At 39.5% G+C, this 20,336-nt stretch overlaps 2 protein-coding genes across 6 annotated transcripts; both read left to right on the forward strand.

The window, feature by feature from the left end:
- The first annotated feature begins 8,217 nt into the window (after positions 1-8,217).
- LOC127783342 (probable apyrase 6) lies at positions 8,218-12,342 on the forward strand. 3 transcript variants are annotated; one of them, XM_052310597.1, is made up of 9 exons: positions 8,226-8,955; positions 9,196-9,308; positions 9,401-9,508; positions 9,646-9,700; positions 9,925-10,119; positions 10,534-10,631; positions 11,376-11,572; positions 11,651-11,737; positions 11,830-12,342. In XM_052310597.1, the coding sequence occupies exons 1-9, from the start codon at positions 8,355-8,357 to the stop codon at positions 11,996-11,998; spliced, it is 1,623 nt and encodes a 540-aa protein (XP_052166557.1). In that variant the 5' UTR covers positions 8,226-8,354; the 3' UTR covers positions 11,999-12,342. The 3 variants fall into 3 exon arrangements, with proteins under 3 accessions (XP_052166558.1, XP_052166555.1, XP_052166557.1); XM_052310595.1 differs by having other exon boundaries at positions 8,221-8,955; positions 11,651-12,342; XM_052310598.1 differs by lacking the exons at positions 11,376-11,572; positions 11,651-11,737; positions 11,830-12,342 and adding an exon at positions 10,704-11,369 and having other exon boundaries at positions 8,218-8,955.
- A 474-nt stretch (positions 12,343-12,816) lies between these two features.
- LOC127782611 (uncharacterized) lies at positions 12,817-18,084 on the forward strand. 3 transcript variants are annotated; one of them, XM_052309880.1, is made up of 10 exons: positions 12,817-12,919; positions 14,917-15,069; positions 15,160-15,175; positions 15,282-15,504; positions 15,703-15,774; positions 16,691-16,755; positions 16,893-17,043; positions 17,124-17,201; positions 17,296-17,385; positions 17,636-18,084. In XM_052309880.1, the coding sequence occupies exons 1-10, from the start codon at positions 12,832-12,834 to the stop codon at positions 17,756-17,758; spliced, it is 1,059 nt and encodes a 352-aa protein (XP_052165840.1). In that variant the 5' UTR covers positions 12,817-12,831; the 3' UTR covers positions 17,759-18,084. The 3 variants fall into 3 exon arrangements, with proteins under 3 accessions (XP_052165840.1, XP_052165842.1, XP_052165841.1); XM_052309882.1 differs by lacking the exon at positions 12,817-12,919 and having other exon boundaries at positions 15,025-15,069; positions 15,150-15,175; XM_052309881.1 differs by lacking the exons at positions 12,817-12,919; positions 14,917-15,069 and having other exon boundaries at positions 15,150-15,504.
- The last annotated feature ends 2,252 nt before the right edge of the window (positions 18,085-20,336 follow it).

Consider the following 20,336-nt stretch of genomic DNA (forward strand, 5'->3'; position numbering starts at 1 on the left):
AACCACTTAAGGTGATGCGATTTATAATAATTTAAATAGTGTCTAGATTGATAATCCAAAAGTAAATGTAAGGTGATGTGTCTTTATGAGAGAAAAAAACGAGGGAATAATTTTGACCATAGATTAATCATCTAAAGGCTATAAACAATTGAGGTGATGTGATTTAATGAGATAAGATAGAAAATTTTACTAAGTGGGGCTAAAATATGTAGGATATTGTAAAGAATGATGAAGAGATATGTGTTGAAATATTGGGACTATTTAGATTATAGGAAAAATAAATCTTATCATTGCCAAAATTTTGGCAGGATTTCTTATGTATTTACCAAATTTGGCAACAAACTAAACGTAGACATTTTTTTGACAACTTTATCAAAAAATGGTATGGTTGAAGAGAACAACCCCATTGTGTAAATTGTATGGGATGATGATTTAACTTGCTTGTATTTTAAAGCTTTGGAATATAATAAAATATAGATGATATATCATGTTTGTATGAGAATTAGGATGTAATAATTGCTAATGGATGATAATGTGGTATCTTTGCACGTTGAGCTTTAGAATGTAGTGGGTTGTAACTTTTATATACTCCCTCCGTCTCCTAATATAATGGATTTTGACTTTTTGCTTGCACTGTTTGACTATTCGTCTTATTCAAAAAAATTTGGAATTTTTTACTTACTTTATTATCCAAAGTATTTTAAGCACAACTTTTCATTTTTTATATTTGCCTAAATTTATTTGAATAAGACGAGTGGTCAAACAGTGCAAGCAAAATGTCAAAATCCTTTATAATAAGGGACAGAGGGAGTAGTATAGATTAGCCCTACAGTAAAGCGAAAGAAATACACTACTTAGATGGCTAGGATATTTACATAATAAGTCAAAAATTTCATTAATTTAAGTTTTGTTTTCAAAACTTACAAATACAATGTATCAAAAGGACAATATGTCAGTTGTGCGGTTTTATAGAGCTCTAGAACCATAATATACTTCGAGTTATATGCCATGTGCCAAACCTCTGTTGTGACTAGAATAATGTAGTGATAAGAGAGAATTTTGCACACTTTGATTACAAAGCATATGCTTTTTTCCAGGTATATGTAGTTTTACATCACTAACAATAAATGGATATACTCATATTCTTTTATCGGATTTGCTCGACAGAAAATTAGGGAAGATTTCTTAAAGAACTTTTTACACTCTGGTCCACTCCAAGGTTCGTGCTTTTTGACCTTCTCCTTGTATACAAGGATACACCCGTTTTGGTTTTGAAAAGAAGTTATTAATACAACTATGCTGATATAACATAGTCTTAGAAGCTAGCCTTATTATATTCTACGTTACCGTATAAAAAATTGTTTACAAATAAACTACAAATTAGGTACTATTCTCAACAAGGAAAGAAAAAAAATATTATCAACCATTATAATATTATCTAATACATATTTAACATATATAAATGGCAACAAAAGCAACCTGTCGATGTTTGAGATCGCGACTACGGTATTTGGATGGTATGGGAATCGTTAGTACTAGGGTATATGCGAGATTAAGGTAAAAGAGATGGAGATAGGAATCCTATATACCTATACAAACCATCCCCACTAATTGCAATTAAAACTATTTTCCTGCTCTGAGAGTAAGCCACGTCGGTTCTATTCATCCTAGCCATCGGATTGCTGACTAACGTTTGGATAGCAATCATTAGCAGGGCAACTCAATGCTCATGCCAGTTACAGATCAAACAGGCCCATTAGAAGTTCACCATTTACTCCGTCCTGGCAAATCTTCCTATGTTGAGCCGAAGCGTTGGAGGCACCCACCATGGCGCACACAGATATTGTACATCTTCCACTTATATCTTTTAATTACCTATGTAACTGCTGTTTTAGGTGAGCAGTCGGCATTACCGCGTTGGTGAATTTTTATTTCAGTTTGTCTCCTGGGATGATTTATATGCTTGCTTACCAAAACGAATGTAGCAGCTGCAGTTCGATTGTCTTCGGCAGTCCTGCAAATGGATGCTGATCAACATACCACATGTCTCTTTCAATCTATTGTCATCTCTTTTGCATGTTGGTGAGCATTTCTTTTCTTTTCTATTTTCTTTCATTGGTTAATTTGTACTCTGAGCTGCCAGTTCAGTTTTCCAGAGCAGTACCACCTAATGTCATGCTTTTGCTAATACTGTTGCAGGCTCCTGGTATTATTGGACATATAATTGTTTTATTTCTTGCAGATTACAAACAACCATGTCTTATGCGGTTAGTAGCAAGCGTTTAAATTTTCATTCATGAAGAATCATTACCTATAATTAATTTGAAATTTTCTTTATACAGTGATTGAGCTAGCTACTAAATAAATCACTCTCACCTACCTATGGATGCTACTGCACCGCAAATGATTTGCAGGTTGCCAATTCCACAAGAGGAAATTACAAGGGGGTGATGCATTATACTATATAATAAAAGTACGCTATGTGATTGTTCTTCTCTATGTCTATGTTATTCGGTTTTCAATTGTCTCCACACATAGTTGATTAGTATTATATTTTGTTTTTGTGTTTTAGTAATGTATAGACATGTTCATCATATCCACACGGACCGCACTAATCTGTATATTCACCTGACTTTAGGAAGTTTCTGCTCCATAAAACACTACAACTTGGAGTTAACATATTTAAGTAAGCACTAACCTTAGAGTATTTTATTACCATTTTTTTCCTGCTAATACGATTAATGTCCATGTACAACTGTTGTTTGTTCCAAATAGGTAGGAAATTAAATTGTCTTTTATTTAACACCAAATAGATTAAACAACAGTTCTGTTTCAATTCAAAATGCATTTGCTAATTACTATCCTATAAGTTGGCAATATAATTTATTGTATGATCTCAAATCATAAACAAAGTGTTTAGCACATTATATGCTATTCTTTCGACATGATTGTTCATACCAAATTTTCATATCTCCTATTTCTCTTAAATCTCCGCAGCAACGCGCGGGGTGTCATCTAGTTTTTATACAGGTTCGAGCCCCTTATCTGATAGGTAATAGCCCTACATCCTGTTTATATGGGATTGATATAGAGAACCATCTCGGCGGGTACACCATCGCTTCATTCCATATTCCTTTCGAGATCCATCAACCATTCTCGAGTAATCAAGTAGGCGTAGAGTCTGCGACAAAGCCTTGAAATCTGACTTGATTGTTCTGATGTCTGATTTTCCTGAAATCAATACTCAGAACATTTGCCGTACTCGCTTAGTCAATCCCGATGTAGAACCGTAGAGAAACGGAGTCTTCAACAATGTTGAATAGAACTTTCCTGAAATCAATACTTAAAATAGAATATTAAATAGAAATAGCCCTCGAGCGAGCGCTCAAGGGTAACATGATACAATATGTATGGAAAAATTGAAAATAAATTGAATCTGCATGTGACAATAAAAGAGTATGCTCGCTAGAGTTGCCCTCAGCAAATGGAGTTTGGTACTCTTCCTAGCCCCCAACTGTTTTTATGGAAAAGCCATTTTCCACAAAGACAGCTCGAATCTTATAACAAACCATGCTGAAGCTGGCAAATCCTAGCCCCCAGCCATGAAGTTGGAAAAATCAATTTCCGATTACACAGCTTGGTTAATATGCGTTAATTGAGAACTCTTACATGACCAGGTTTGACATGGTCGTTTGGCTCTCATAATCCAATAAGACATTATCTGCTCTGGGCGTCCCCAGCTGAAATTCCCTTAGGTTTCTCGGAGGCTTGTCAGAATAGCGTAAAGGGACAATAGGAACGACTTCAAGACGAGGTGATATAAGAAAAGAGGATCACCGGACAAATATTGCACATATAAACACTTACAGAAGTTGATGTAGATGATGAGACGACCACCACACTGGGCAAATGCCAGGTGTATAGTTGTACTCAACAAATCGCAAAAGTAGTGGGAGAATCGCTACACCGCTGGTCGAAGACCAGTTATAGTCATAACTCGACCACTTGAAGTAGAAGTATGAGAGATCACTACGACCTACTGGTTCGAGAACCAGGAGTAGGAGTCTCTCAACCGTTTGAAATTGAGGTGCGAGGACCGCTAAGCTGCTAGTCGAGGACCAGTCGTAGTCGTAACTCGACCTTTGGAAGACGTGGTACGAGGATCGCTACGCTGCTGGTGGAAGACCAATTAGTCGTAACTCGACCATTAGAAGTCGTGGTACGAGGATCGCTACGCTGCTGGTGGAAGACCAGTCGTAGTCATAACTCGACCATTAGAAGTCGTGGTACGAGGATCGCTACGTTGCTGGTAGAGAACCAACCGTAGTAGTACCTCGACCACTTGAAGGAAATCTAGAATAATAGATGGACGACATTCTCGTGACCTGTGAGAACTGCCTCCTGATGACGACGAATGCAATGAGGAATTATTGTAGTCGGGGGTTCCGCTTCTAGACCTACTACCTCATCCTCGGGCCCTCTAGAAGTCTGGGGATCTCGAGTTTTGTCGTCATCACGTGATGTCGTGATGTCGTTAACCTTGTCCGTTGTCGTCCTGATGTCATTAGTCCTAGACGTTGTCGTCCTGGTGACAACGACGATCTAGTCGGTCTTGGTTGTCGCTATCATGACAATGTTGATTGTCGTTAGATGTTGAGAGATTGCTGTAACCGACTGGTCGAGGACCAGGAGTAGGCGTATCTCGATCACCTGAAGATGAATTTTAGGTGGTGAGAGATCGCTATGATCTACTGGTCGAGGACTCAGTGTAGGTGTACCTCGATCACCTATAGGCAACTGATAGGCATACGGAAACAAACCGTATTCGCGAAAGCATCTCTTGTTATCCGCGACTCCCATTATCAATATTCGCCGTACTCACTTGGTCGATCCTGGTGTAAGACCGTAGAGATATGGAGTTTTCGACAACGATAGATGGAGTTCAACGGTCCACAAGTGAATTTAGATTGATAGGCGGCGAGATGTCGCTACAACTGTCTGGTCGATTAACCAGGAGTAGGCATCTCTTAATCACCTATAGGGGCGCTAGAGTTGGTTATTACATGTGCATCTCATGTGGCCAACATGACTCACATACCCAACCTATAGCATATCCGGATGTTTGTTCGCAATCATGTCAGGTGATCAAGCCGACAACGTTCACGAGGAATTATCTGTTAACAACCTTCTCTCAGATAGTCCAGCCGTAGCCAGCGCTATACATGAGATAAGTCGTCGGTTTTTGTTGGTAGGTTGGGTGCGACAACTCAGCATTTTTCGAGAACGTTCTCGATAATGCGGTGTACTCGACCACATCCTACTCGAGTGCTCAATTGTTCCTGAAAAATATTTTCTAGAAGACAAGTTATATGCAGAGAATATCGAGCATGTACTCAAAAGACTGCATGAATCTTCTAGTATTATCAGGATATAATGAGCAGATTAAATATCAGGCATTATGTAAACCGCAAACAAGCATGATCTATACAGAAGAAAACAGAGCGAGCCCCCAGCATTAAATCGTAGTCGGCCTAACATCGGAAACATTCGCACAATAGATATTATATAAAAAACATACTCTTGGTAAACATAATAAACCACGGATCTGACAATATTGTATAGATCTAAAATATAGGTATGGTAAATTGCATATAAAATATTGCGTACCTGTGTAGATATATGCCGGATATATCTATGGAATTAGTAGATTGATTTCGATTAAGGCTGTGTTTGAGGAGAGGTGATTGAGAAGATTGGGAAGATACGCAAAACGAGGTGAGCCATTAGCGCATGATTAATTAGGTATTAACTATTTTAAACTTCAAAAATGGATTAATATGATTTTTTAAAACAACTTTCATATAGAAAATTTTTTAAAAAACACACCATTTAATAGTTTGGGAAGCGTGCGCGCGGAAAACGAAACAAACAAACTCCCTTTGTTCTCCAAACGAACGCAGCCTAAGAAATCAATCTTACTAAATACCTTAATTTGTGTGCAGCAACCTGATGGACAGGTGTACTGTTAGATTTATATAGGGCCACATGTACATATATACCTCCATATGCTCTATACTTTTAGCTGTTTAATTGTTCTGTTTACTTGTGACGTGCATCCCTGGAACGTGGTCAGGTTGCCGACTAGCAATTGAATTCTACTAGTGCAAACACACGAACTCCTCGATTCCTATTAGAACATAGGCCAAGAAACATATCAGTACAGCGCCTCCTCGCGGATTCTCTCGAAGCGCGCGTGCGTCGTGGATGGCGCTCCTTAGAGCAAATATAACAGTGAGCTATATAAAACTAATCTAAGCTTATATAAAGGTGAGCGGTAATCAAAACTCAAGAGTGTTGACTCTCATGCAAGAGCTAACTTAATACAAGCTCCAAGACAAATACATTAAATGTACAAGTGAAGTGAGAGATAGAGGAAGGAGAAGAAAATTATACCCAACCTTGTAGCTAATCTATTATATATGTTGGCTTTAAAATAGGCTAATAGTAGGAAGTGAGCTCTTCTATTATCCTTGCTCTCAGGAGAACATCTGTGCTCTTGAAATCCGCGGTGGTGACGTCTCGAAGCTTGGTCGATCTCGCCGAATCGAATAGTTGATAGTGATGATTCCGATCTCGTCGGGGGACATACTCCGGTCGGGTTAGATCTCTCTACAGCCGAAGTCGTCGAGCAGTTTATTGTTGGAGAATCCATCTCTTGAACCAATCTCGTCGAAACCTTGAAGCACCAAAATCCCCCTACCCGGTGCGCCACAGTTGACGTTTGAGATCGCGACTACGGTATTTGGATGGTATGGGGATCGTTAGTACCAGGGTATATGCGAGATTGAGATAAAAGAGATGGAGACAGAGATTTTTATACAGGTTCGAGCCCCTTATCTGACAAGTAATAGCCCTACATCCTGTTCATATGGGATTGATATAGAGATCCACAGAGTACGACAATTGGGATAACCTATCTAGCCGTCGTCAACTTGGCGGCATGAACACCAACTCGTAGTCGACTACGGGGTAGTCTTCCTCCTTGAATATGAACCCGTTGAGATCAGAGATGGCGCTAGATCCCTCTTGCCGGTCTCCATAGGTACCGGATCGGGTTTGTCTAGACTAATCTCTGATATTGACGTTTGGCGGTGTATTGGCTTGTGTATTGTGGCTTTATGGCTTGTCCCCTCTCCTTTTAGGGGGTCTTGTATTTATACCCATAGATGACCCCTTATGTAAGTACAGTATTTGAATTTTTTTTCTTACAAGTACGTCCACTCTTACATAAAATTGGTGATTAACAACAATTGAACTATATGTATTTTGTCCTACAATAACCGATAATAACACAATGTTGTGTATGAACTTACGCAAAGATGGAAACATATTGAAAATTTTATCGCATAACCAGGGGCGGGCCTAGGATTTTAAGGTTAGGTATTCAAAATAAAGAGGGGAAAAGAATTTTTACACTAAAAAATCCTAATAATTGGCTTATATCCTATCACATACTATTAGTTGTATAATATATAACATATATAACACAAAATTGAGCATAACTTCATGTATATAGAATTTTTTGTTGGGTAAAATGGAGTGAATCAATTGTGCTAATGGGCCAACAAAGAAGGGGATGACACGGTTAGATGGTTTCTTTGCTTGATTGGGCCATTTGATGTCTTTTCTTTAATTTTTTAAATACACATATAAAATACATAGTATATATATATCTTTTTTTTTTGCCAAAATTCTTGGGTATTCATTTAAATACCCTTGAATTGTTGTAGGCCCGCCCCTGCACATAACAGCCTCATCTTTTCGCTTATGGTTATACTCATCAGCCAAAATTTAAATTTTCAACCTTAAATTTGAAGTTGATTTTGAGGTTTTTTTATCGAAGTTCATTTTTCAACTTTTGCTTATAAATTACTAAGAACATATATATAAAAGTTTTATTCACAAATTACCGTTTCTCTTATGCTTAAAATTAGCCGATTAATGGCTTCCTTAAGTCCAATTTTATGGGAGCACGTGATTATGTTATTCACTTGTTTGCTACTAGTAGCATAAGAAGTCAAATTTAAAACGACACGAAATCGTGAGAAACTCCACCGCACCAGCAAGGCAGCAACAGACAACCCCCTCCCCCGTCGCCAATCGCCATCACGACCGGTCGAGCCGATTACCCTGGCCCCACCCACTTCCCCGCGGCCACACGTGGGCCCCCACGCGCCCCTCCCCGCACCGGATCCCATCCACCTCGCGGCCCGCCGCGCCGGCACCACCACCACCACCCCTCGCCGCCGACGCGTCGCCGTCGCCTCTCCTCCGATCGATCCCCCCCCCCTCGCATGCGCCGCCCCAATGCCCGCGCCCATCACCCGCGTGGCGAATCGCAGGAGGCGGCGGCGACAACCCTAGCTCCTCCTCCTCCTCCTCCTCGTCCGACCATTTCCTCCGCGATGGGCTCCCGCCGCGCCCGCGGCCGCCGCCTCCTCGCCGCCCTCCTCGCCGCCGCGTTCGCCGTCGCGCTCCTCCTGCTGGTGCCCCGCTCGCCGCGTCGTCGTCCCCACGAGTACGGCGTCGTCATCGACGCCGGTAGCACGGGGAGCCGCGTCCACGTCATCGCCTACCGCTCCTCCTCCTCCTCCCCCGCCTCCGCGCTCCCGCGGATCGACTGGGCGCGCACGGCGTCGATGAAGGCGGCCCCGGGGCTGTCGTCCTTCGCCTCCGACCCGGGCGGCGCGGGCCGGTCGCTGGCGCCGCTCCTGGAGTTCGCGCGCCGCCGCGTGCCGCCGGAGAGCTGGGCGGAGACCGACGTGCGCCTCATGGCCACCGCGGGGCTCCGGCTGCTCGACGCCGCGGTGGCCGAGGCTGTGTTGGATTCGTGCAGGGTGTTGCTGCGGGGATCGGGGTTCCAGTTCCAGGACGATTGGGCCACCGTGATCTCAGGCATGCTACATAATGAAAGCGTAGAATTCTTATCTTTTGTATATAGTGGAAAAGTGCGGAGCCACAGTTCTTTCATGCTACTGATCAATACGATATCGAATGGAGTTCATTTCAATTGCCTGTTTAGGGATGGGATTGTGTTTGATCTGGGCTGATTTGTGCGCCTGCGTGCATGATAGTTTGGAATAATTGGGTACTTTTGTTCAGGTGATCATAAAATTGCTTATTACTTTCGTGCAGGAGCTGAGGAAGGGATGTATGCATGGATTGCGGCAAATTATGCGCTGGGTACCCTAGGCGATGACTCACAAGATACTACGGGGATAATTGAGCTTGGTGGAGCTTCCGTTCAGGTTTCATGTATCATTTTCACACGAAGGAATTGAACTTCATGCAATGAAAGTTTGTCAGGATGTCTTATTATTGTACCCTTTTTGTTGAATAGGTAACTTTTGTTACGGACAAACCTTTGCCTCCAGAGTTCTCTCATACTCTGAAGTTCGGTGATGCCACATATAATCTGTACAGTCACAGCTTTCTACAACTTGGTCAGGTGATTTGTGCAAATATTTATTATTGTGTATTTAACTGTTACCTGTGATGAGCTATGATCATTATCTTAGTTTCATGTGGCATCAATAAACTTTTGGGTAAAAGTATGTTACAATATCTTGCTTGTTTCCTGTGCAGAATGTTGCGTACGAATCACTCCATGACATGCTGAGCACACCTGGGCATAAATCAAGTAAGTTGATTTGTTAATATATGTGTAGTTGCTAATGTTACTGATTGAGACTTCACTCCATTCCAAAGCTTAGATATTAGTTTTTTGCTCATTTAATATGCCATTGTCTCTTTTCCTTTTATATGGTTCCTTTCTATGTCCATGGGATACACTTACCTACCCTGTAAAACAACTAGCAGTGCAATTCTTTGGTCTTTCTACTTAAGATTTGATTTGTTATGCAGTGGCAACACATTTAATTTCTCAAGCTAAGTACAGAGATCCTTGCACTCCAAGGGGATTTTCGCCCATGGAGGGAGCAGTTAAACTTCCTGCCAGTGTTCTTGAGTCGAAGGTTGAGTACAGACCTTATGCTCATGCTGTTGGTAACTTCTCCGAATGTAGATCTGCAGCACTAACACTATTGCAGAAAGGAAGAGGTATATATCTGCTCTTACTGCATTGAGCTGTCCTTTAGTTAAGAACATATGTCACCCTTCAGAGGAAAATCTTTAATTTAAAAAGGTTATTTAACTGATGAGATATTTTGTGTTGAGGAGTAAACTGTAAAGTATGAAAAATACATGCTTTGTTGATAAATGATCAGAAGTTCTCTATACTTCTTATTATCCTTGAGAAGATGACAAAAAGCAAAAGCAAAGTTGTCTGTACTGTTGAATTTGTTTGGACCACAACAGCCATGTTCTGTTCTCTAAACTCATTCCTAAGGTTGCTATTTCTTGATTCATGATTTGCAATGTAAACAATTCAATGGTGTATACCTTTTCTGGCAGTTTCTTGTTCTTTGATTCCATAATATAATAAAAGGAGCTGAGAATTTCCTCCTGTTGCAGAGGAATGTAGGTACCATGAATGCCGTATGGGAGCAGCATTTGTACCAGACCTTGATGGGAAATTTTTAGCAACAGAGAATTTCTACCATACTTCCAAGGTTTATTTCCCCTCTCTCCCTCCTTCTGGTTGGCCATTTGGGTGTCTTTCAAAGTGTATTTGGTATGTGTAGGGAAGACGAGAATTCCAAAGGCAACCTTTTGGCTTTTCACCTTTTTTGGGATAAGTTCAATATCCCCATAGGTCAGAACCATATCTCACAAGACACAACACATGGAACTCACTATGGATGTTTTCGGTTGTTGCCAGTTGCCACCACTGGTGGCAACACGACAAGGACAAAAGAGGATAATGATGACTGATCAGCTAGTAGAAAAGAGCGAGAACATGATAGGCTGCCTAGTGGATCTCATGTTCATGACTTCACATCTGCTGACATATTAAGAATTCTGGGAAAATCTTGGAAAATTAAAACAAGAGGATTGCATTTATGCAATAAAATGACTTAGCAGAATGTAGAGTGCCCATGAATCAAAATGGTATGCTCCTGTGCCTCAAAATTTGGTTAGTTCCACTAAATTCGGTTAGTGCCTTGAGATGTGTCTTTATAATGTTTGCCCATTGAGGAAAATGATAGTGCAGCCATTGTAATATTTCTACTCACAGGCCTTCTGCGCCCTCTTTAATGTTAATTTGTTTTATAGTAGGTTGTGTTTTGTAGCATGTCATTTACTATAAGTCTATCGTTTTACTTAGATTCAGTTCCCTGGGTCTGCGAGGATGGTCGGCTTGAACATTTCAACTTTTTTGTGGAACTAATTTTGGATCCTTCATTACTTGGCAGTTCTTTAGGTTGCGTTCTAAGTCTTTTCTTTCTGACCTGATGCTGGCTGGGGAGAAATTTTGCCGAGGAGACTGGTCAAAGATTAAAAAGGAGTACCGTTCTTTCAATGAGGGGGAGCTGCTTCTTTTTTGCTTTTCCTCAGCATATATTGTTGCTTTGCTGCATGATACTCTAAAGGTCCCGCTGGATGATAAGAGGTGCGATCTTTTCTGCTGTTCTAATATTTCTATTTCACATTTTGAACTTCAGGATTTAAAATGTTCATTTTGTTTCAGGATTGATGTTGCGAATCAAATTGGCGGTGTGCCTGTTGACTGGGCATTGGGTGCTTTCATTGTGCAGAAGGCGTCAAACCAGACAGAGTACTCAGATTCATCAGTTCCATATCTAAACAGCTATTACTATTCTGGGTTGGTTCCACTCCTCTTCATTTCCGCTGTCGTTCTATTTACAGCATGCTCCATCCTGAGGGGGAGAAGATCTCGCCTGAAGACGGTATACGACATGGAGAAAGGCCGGTACATCATAACCAGGGTGAGACGATGAGCCTTGCGCGTCGTCGCTGGGATTTGGTGGAGTTCCTGCGGTGGGGTGCCAGTGATCGTGTTTGTAAATTCTCGTAGTATATACACGATATCTGCTAGGCAGCCATATATATGGTTCTGACGTTGCCTTGCTGAATGAATCTTGACTGTAAAAGCAGCCCTTTGTAGTTAATACAACGATGTGGGTTGCTTTTGCTGCAACGGTCGTGTTTCCAGAATGCTCAATGATGTACTGGTCTCAAAATATTGCTGATGACCTGATGTATAGCAGCAATTTTGTCTCCGTAAAATGTACCCAATGATTTCTCGAGCTGACTTGCTAAAATTTGTAAATGTACATCCAGAGAACAAATTATCAATATCAGGTACACAACCACCAAAAGAGAGAGTTTTGAAATTTTGTTTCATTTACATTCAGCAAACAGTATCCGGTTTGTATATTAGCACTTCACCTGCTTCATTGTTTGTATTGACAAATTTCAAGTTTCATGTTATCCATATGATCCATATGCTACTGAACTCGTTATCTTGTGTCTAGTTGTTACGAGAGTCCATAGCTTATCCTTATTTCTAACAATAGAAACGGTAGGAGATTGTAATCATTTTCTTATTTAATGCAAATTCCGATTGTGGTATTTTTAAGAAACCATAAAATGCAAATGTACCATAACCATGCATTTACTGTTTGATTCTCTTTAAATACAGTTTACTTACTTCTCAACGGTGGTAATAGTATTATTAACGAAAAAGAAATTATATCTCAGAAAGAAAAAGAAAAAAGAAAAACAAAAATGATACTGCTGCGAGCCTCACCGTTCTTCTCGCTTGCAACATTCTGAGGCCCCACTTGCAGACGGACAACCCCACGTGGCAGCCTCTGTGTCTATGGGCCCCACCTCCTCCCCCTTAATATGAGCGATGCCTGCACGAGTGCGAGGCGACGTCGACGAGGACGAGAGAACGAGGAGGCACGCACGAGAGCTCCTCCTCCCACCCAAGGTAAGAACATGCAATTTTTCTCCCCCCACCTAGGAATCCGCTCTTCTTATCATCAGGATTTCGTTCCTTCCACTGGGGATTGATTCCATTCGATTCGATTCGAGAAGGGGAGGAGTATTCCAGGGGCGATCTGTGTTCTGGCCCAAACGTGGCGTCACGCGCGAGAGAATTTGCGGAAGGATTTCGATCGATGTAGTCGAGCGCGGAGGGGATGTTTGTGTGTGCATGTCGTGGGATTTAATTGCTCCTTTGTCAAATATGAATGTGGGATCGATGGGAGAGAGATTTTGGGAGGAATTCGCCGCAACATGCAACAACATGCAAGATAAAAGGTAATAGTGCATGCATGCATAAAAGAAAGAAAATAAAGGTGACATCATATGGTTAGATGAAGCATGATCCTCCCAGGTACTACATTAGTTTCAAACATAACTTCAAACTATTTTTTTTCTTTTAAACCATTTATCTGATTTACAATCTGATTATGCCATTATATTTGTCACAATTAAATCTTTACAACAAGATCTCATATAATTATATTCCAATGAAAAAATATATATGTCTCAATAATTAAAAAAATATGTCACATATGTGAAAAGGGAATGTTTCACCTAAAACCAACTTTGTTGCACATTTTTAGTTTTCTTGTTGCAATGGATTTTTTCTAGTGTTGCACCTAGTGTTATTTAAATGTTTCAATAAGTATTTCCTGATGTTGCACTGCATCATTTGCAAATATTGAACATAGTATTTTGTGAAGTCTCAATAATTCATGTATAATATATATAAAAGTATCTCAACAAATCATGTATTTTGTAAATATACCTATGTTTCATATGAATCTTATTTGATGTTTCATTTGTTGGTAATTAATGTTTCGTGTAGTGATTGTCTGTGTTGCAGCCAATATTTTGTTTCTGTCGCATCTCCTTGAAACATTTGATAGAATAAGTAGAAACATCTTTTTATGAGTAGTGGAACAACTTTTTTTTTTTAAAAAAATATAATAGTGTAAGATCTTGTTGTAAAGATTTAATTATATCGAATATAATAGTGTGATTAGATTTTAGATCTGATGCATAATTTATGAGAAAAAGTATTTAAAATTTGTAAACAAGTAGTTATGTGCTGCTAACAATATAGGAGTATTTGAGTAGAAGGAGAGAGAATAGTGAATATTTGTTGCATGTGTCAGACGCTCAGAGTAGCAGATGTGCAAGGCTTGCAGGCGGGGAGAGAGTGCAAGATGTAGCTTGCATGCAGCAGGCGGACGGGCGCCCGATTTTTCCCAAATATCGGGCGCCTGATCTATATTCTCCTCCGATTTTCTACAGTGGTGTGATGTAGGAAAAAATGATGCTGGAAAAAGGGAGAAACGTTTGGTTCCCATTGATTCCTTGGATTAGAAACATTTGATCGCATTGTGGTTAAGCGCAAGATGGTTGAGTGCTTATTGTTACATTGTAACATTTGATCACAACACAAAGTGAAGTTTGAATGCAACATTGTTTGATTTTTATGAATTGTGTTTTGATTGGGGACAATTATTTGTGTTCATTTGTCCAAAAAGTAGGATTCGGGCATTTATTTTTTTTTACTAAGGAATGGATGGCTTATAGGTTGATGTAGGAAATGTTTCTTACAAACTCACATTTTTTGTTTGGTGAATTTTTTGCCACTATGTTTTTGGATAATCAATCCTTGTCCAATACAATTGTTTTCTTGTTTGTTAGTTATAAATGTTAGGAAACATCCATGAATAATGTATTGCAAACCGATTGTTTCTGTCTGTTTTTGTAATGAGAGTTTTACACGAAACACGTTTGCTAAAAACATTTTGTAATATTCTCTTAGATATGTTCTTTTGAATTGCTTTGGTGCTTAGATGTTAACAATGTAAAGAAATACATGCTCATAAAGTTGCCAGTCATGAGAATTTGTTCGTTCTAATGTTAACAATGTAAAGAAATACATGCTCATAAAGTTTTTTTTTGCAGCACGGTGGAGCTCATGTTCTCGGTGCCTGTTCTCAATCCTAATAAAGTTGGCTAACGTTGCATCGCCGGCCTGGCGAAAAATCAGTGCCTGTTTTTGTCTTGAAGCTTCCACGGTTCCACTAATAACTCAAGTCCCTTCTTTCCTGAGAACAGGCATTGTTATTCTCCAGAAGCCATTTTGTTAGAGAATATTCAAGTTAATCGTGTATTGATTGAATGTTCTGTGTTTTTAGCCCATTTCAGGAGGGATCTTAGTAGAGTACGTCAATTTTATTATTCAATACTGCTTGTGGATAGAATTACTCTATTGGCAAGGTTCTTTGTTTTAAGTAACAAATGAAGGATCATCTAATGCTTAATGTTAGCAACCTTCCCGAGTCTGTTGAGGCGACCGAGGCAGCCATGAATCTGCCTTCCGGGGGAGTTTCTCTACCACCGCTGTCTACAACTCATACACTTTTGTCAGTTCGGGAAAGCATGGGTGCTGAGGAAGAGCCTCTTATTCAGACAGTAGAATGTCGTATTTGCCAAGAGGAGGATAACATCAGCAACCTTGAGAGTCCATGTGCTTGCACTGGAAGTCTAAAGGTATTCATTCATCCATCAACTTTCCTTTGCATCCTGTGTACTTTCAGTTGCAAACAACAGAAAATGAAAAGCAAAAAAAGATTGTTCAATTGTCTTGGTTGTTTTATATGAGCATCAAGTACTAGTATACCTCTGTAGGACTAAAAATGCATTTTGTGTGGAAACTCACAAAGATCTGTCTAATATTTTGTTTTGCAGTATGCTCATCGGGCTTGCGTGCAGAGATGGTGCGATGAGAAAGGAGATTTGACATGTGAAATTTGCCATGAGGTGAATTAACACTTTTTGAAATGACATCTCTATATTTTCTTGCTGGATTTTAGTCGGCACCTAGCCCGGCTTTACCCGACAAGGTCTTTTAAAATGAACTTTGAGCATTAATTTCTCTTATATCATATAATTAATCTAGAAAAATCATGATCAGATGGAGCCAAAAGTTACAAATTTTGAATTTTGAAGTATGTGTGCACCTTAAAAGTGATAAGATGGAGTATCAACTACGAAGCCATCTAAAAATTTCCAATATTTTTTTTCCATATTGGCTTCTTATTTTAAGTATGTTAAAGATGGGAAAAATGTTTGTGCAAAAGGTGGTGTTCTTGTGTTGATCAAGGATTTAATAAGTCGTTTGATTTTTTTCTAATCAAACTTTATTAAGTTTCACCAAGTTTATAGAAAAAATTGCAACATCTAAAATATAAAATGAGTTTTATTAAATCTAACATTAAATATATTTTGATAATATGTTTATTTTATGTTGAAAACACTACTATATTTTTGTATAAACTTGGTCAAACTTAAAAGGTTTGACTAGAAAAAAAGTCAAACGACTCATAATATGAAACAGAGGGAGTACTGTATATTGGTAGATGATTGTAGACATCTCAATGAAGAACATAAAACTAAGGGAGACTTGAGAGATCAATTATCTTATATCTGTGAATAGTATCATGTTCTTGTATTAGGTTGTCTTGAAGTCGATCTCTTTTAACACTAGAACGAATGGCGATAAATTCATGAAAGCAATGGATGACATTTTAAGTGATTATAAAGTAGAAGTAGACTGAACCTGGAGCAAAAATAAATGGATCAATGTTTATTTTCATATATTTCTTAGTTCACATCATAATATCATTCAAAAATCAAGTCATCTGAGCTCTGTGGCTGAAAGTTTACTTGTTTGCAGCCATACAAACACGGGTACACTACACTTCCTAGAGCTCATCCTGATGAGACAACCATTGATATAAGGCAGGCATCCATACTTTACTATAGTCATTTTTTTATTTATTTTAACTATTTACCTGTCCCCATAACTATGTAAGAGGAATGATCATCTATTGTATGTTTTTTCTGATGCGTCTTTCATCCTCCTCTCTGGTGTATAGTGGTGGTTGGACCATTACCGGCACAGCATTTGATTTGCGTGATCCAAGGATTATTGCAATGGCACAAAATCACATAATGGAAGCTGACTATGATGATTATTCAGTAACAAATGCGAGCTCTGCTGCCTTTTGCCGCTCTGCTGCGCTTATTGTAAGTTCCCTTTGTGCATTCACGAGACATCTATTAATAGCTCTCGCTTACTATACACTTGAACTGTATTTTGTGTTCAGTTAATGGCTCTGTTAGTGTTGAGGCATGTGTTGGTACTAACTGATGAAGATGAAGACGACGCTTCTTCGATGTTTTCGGCAAGTGAAATAATCTTCTTGGAAGTGTACATTGATACACTTGTTTCTGTCTTTCTGGCCCCCTCATACTGATAGAAAACCGATCGTTTGGCAGCTTTTTCTACTACGAGTCGCCGGGTTTCTGCTACCATTCTACATCATGGCTTGGGCAATCAATATCTTACAAGGCCGAAGGCGGAGGCAGGTTAGGGTACCATAAACATTCCAATGGACAAGTAGATTATTAAATATTGTGTAAGAACTCCTAATCAGTTAATTGTTTGACTACAACCACGTTAATTGGGAAGTTGCTTCGATTAAAATTTTCTGGAGAGCTTGAATTCTTTAAACATGGAAAACCAACAGTTAGGAAATTGTGTTTTGGTACTTTTTATATGGTTTCATGATTCAACACTACCCAATCTTTAAATTTGTGTAATTTTCTTCCCATCTAGGTAGCGGCTGCTCTAGCTGCAACTGAGGTGGCATTCATTCTACAGTCGGGACAAAGAAGGGGCATGAATTTCACCATCGCGCCAGATTCCCCTGCCACACCTCAGCATGAGCCTATCCCTTGAATTAATGTTGTCAGCATCACTCAGGTTCATGTGGCATTGTTTAGCTGATGACTTGGCGAAGAATTTGTTAATTATGATTAATTAATTATTCAGCACAAGATGAGATGCAATGTCATCTCTTATCAGATAGAATGTATTAATTCATGTATGTTTTGGTGTGTGTGTGTGTGTAAGAGGTGTCTGTGATACTGAAGCCCCTTTTTTATGTATGTATGGTATGGGTTCTGTGTTCAGTGTCCTGCGTATAGGCAGAGAGCACGGAGAAACACTTTCAGTAGGTTCCTAATTCTTGTCTCCCAGAAATCCTTGATTTTATTTCAGTTTTGCATCTTCTTTTAGATAATGGATTAAACCGGCCTCTATACCCAAAAAAGGATGTACACAGCCACAACGAAACTTACAAGAGTACATAGACTCACACCCTTACACAAGGTTTAACACCATCACAAGCAACTAGACCCAAGCACTTAGGCTCTAGCAACAACAATTCTTAAAAAGTTAATACAAAGCTTCAACCATACCACACAAGAAAACAAGAGAGCATTAATCTCCCAATCTTTTCCTTAAGTTCCATCCCTTCATTGCGAAAAAGCCAGAAACTCTCTTCTCTAGAATCAAGCAACATTCTCTCACTTTTTGGCCATCTTCCTCCTTAAGTAGCAAAGACCATTGTCTTGCCCAAAAAGTCCCCCTGAAAATCACCTGCAACAGAAAATTAGAATTGGAGCCATTAAAGACTACATCATTCCGGCATAACCAAACCGCCCAACACAAAGCTGAAATCCCCACAAGGATTTGAGCTCTTAGCTTGGGTTGAACCCCCTTTAGCCAATTGCCGAACATACTAGCAACATTCCTAGGCGGGTGAATTCCAAAAGATATATAGACTGCATTCCACATGAATCTTGCCAAAATACAATCAAAGAAAAGGTGTTGAATTGATTCGTTAGAATCACAAAAACAACACTTAACATTACCCTTCCATTTCCTTTTGGCTAAATTATCCTTTGTTAAAATTACTCCATTCTTTAAGTACCACAAGAAAATTTTAATTTTTAGTGGTATTCTGAGTTTCCAAATCATGTCCTTTTTAGGAACGACCTCCCTGTACATGATTGCTTTGTACATTGAGTTAACTGAGAAACGCCCATTCTTTTGTGTCTCCCACAAAAAGGTATCATTTTGCTCGGTCAATTTTATTGATATAACCTTTGAGACCACTTCCAACCAAGCTTTTAAATTATGACCCACAATAGCCCTCCTAAAGGACACTTTTAGAGGTCTTTTACTCATAACCACTGCCACTGATTCATACTTGTTTATCACAAGGTTGTATAAGGCCGGGTAACGAGCAGCAAAGGGAGTATTCCCGTTCCATTTATCCTCCCAGAATCTGACCTGAGTCCCATTGTGCACTTTTAACGATCCACAAGAAAGGAAGATGTTCTTAACCATCATGAGTCCTGACCAGAAATGAGAATCCCCTGGTTTTTTCTCTACATGAGTCAAAGTTTTCTTAGATAGGTATTTCCTTCTTAACAAGTTTTGCCAAACTCCCTCTTCATTCCAAAGTTTATATAACCATTTGCTTAGCATGCATTTGTTTTGTAGTTCTAGGTTCTGTATCCCAAGACCCCCACATTCCTTTGGCTTGCATAAAATGCTCCACTTAGCCAACCTATACTTCTTCTTATGTTCTTCACATTGCCAAAAGAAACGTGACCTATAATAGTCCAGCTTCTCGAGAATACCTTTAGGTACCTCAAAAAAACAGAGCATGAACATAGCCAAGCTGCTAAGCACCGAGTTTATCAACACTAATCTACCACCTACCGATAGATGCTTTCCTTTCCAACTACTCAATTTTTTCTGAATTCTCTCTTCGATTGTAAGCCAATCTTTGTTTGACAATTTTTTGTGATGCATTGGGATCCCTAGATATCTAAAGGGATACCTACCGGAACCGCAGCCAAACAACGTGACATACTCTCTCTCCACTTCCTTAGCCCTACCAAAACAGAACAATTCACTCTTGTGGAAGTTGATCTTTAGACCCGCTAACCTCTCGAATGTACTTAGTACAAGTTTGAGGTTTTTGGCTTCTTCTAAATCATGTTCCATAAAGATGATCGTATCATCTGCATATTGCAAGATAGATAGCCCATTATCTACCAGATGCGGTATCACCCCATGAAAGCTCCCTCGTTCATTTGCCCTTTTAGTCAAGATTGCTAACATGTCAGCCACCAAATTAAAGAGGATCGGCGATAACGGATCCCCTTGTCTTAAGCCTTTTTTTGTTTGAAAGAAGTTTCCAGCTTCATCGTTCACCTTAATTGCTACACTACCCCCTCTGACAATCTTATCTATCCACCGACACCAAAGTGGTGAGAATCCTTTCATTCTCAACGTCTGTTGGAGAAATCTCCAGTCTACTTTATCATAAGCTTTTTCAAAGTCGAGTTTAAAAATTACCCCATCATTCTTCTTCTTATGCATTTCATGAATTGTTTCATGTAAAATAACCACACCTTCCATAATGTTTCTTCCTGGTAAAAAGGCTGTCTGAGAAGGTCTA

This window comes from Oryza glaberrima, chromosome 8 (assembly GCF_000147395.1).
Source record: "Oryza glaberrima chromosome 8, OglaRS2, whole genome shotgun sequence".
Taxonomy (NCBI): Eukaryota; Viridiplantae; Streptophyta; class Magnoliopsida; order Poales; family Poaceae; genus Oryza; species Oryza glaberrima.

Coding starts and splice junctions, on each gene's coding strand:
- LOC127783342 (XM_052310595.1), top strand. CDS start 8,355: ATGCGCCGCCCCAATGCCCGCGCCCATCACCCGCGTGGCGAATCGCAG. Junction 10,120..10,533: donor ACTATTGCAGAAAGGAAGAG/GTATATATCTGC, acceptor CTCCTGTTGCAG/AGGAATGTAGGTACCATGAA. Junction 10,632..11,375: donor ATTTCTACCATACTTCCAAG/GTTTATTTCCCC, acceptor ATTACTTGGCAG/TTCTTTAGGTTGCGTTCTAA.
- LOC127782611 (XM_052309880.1), top strand. CDS start 12,832: ATGAGCGATGCCTGCACGAGTGCGAGGCGACGTCGACGAGGACGAGAG. Junction 15,775..16,690: donor CATGTGAAATTTGCCATGAG/GTGAATTAACAC, acceptor ACTTGTTTGCAG/CCATACAAACACGGGTACAC. Junction 16,756..16,892: donor GAGACAACCATTGATATAAG/GCAGGCATCCAT, acceptor TCTGGTGTATAG/TGGTGGTTGGACCATTACCG.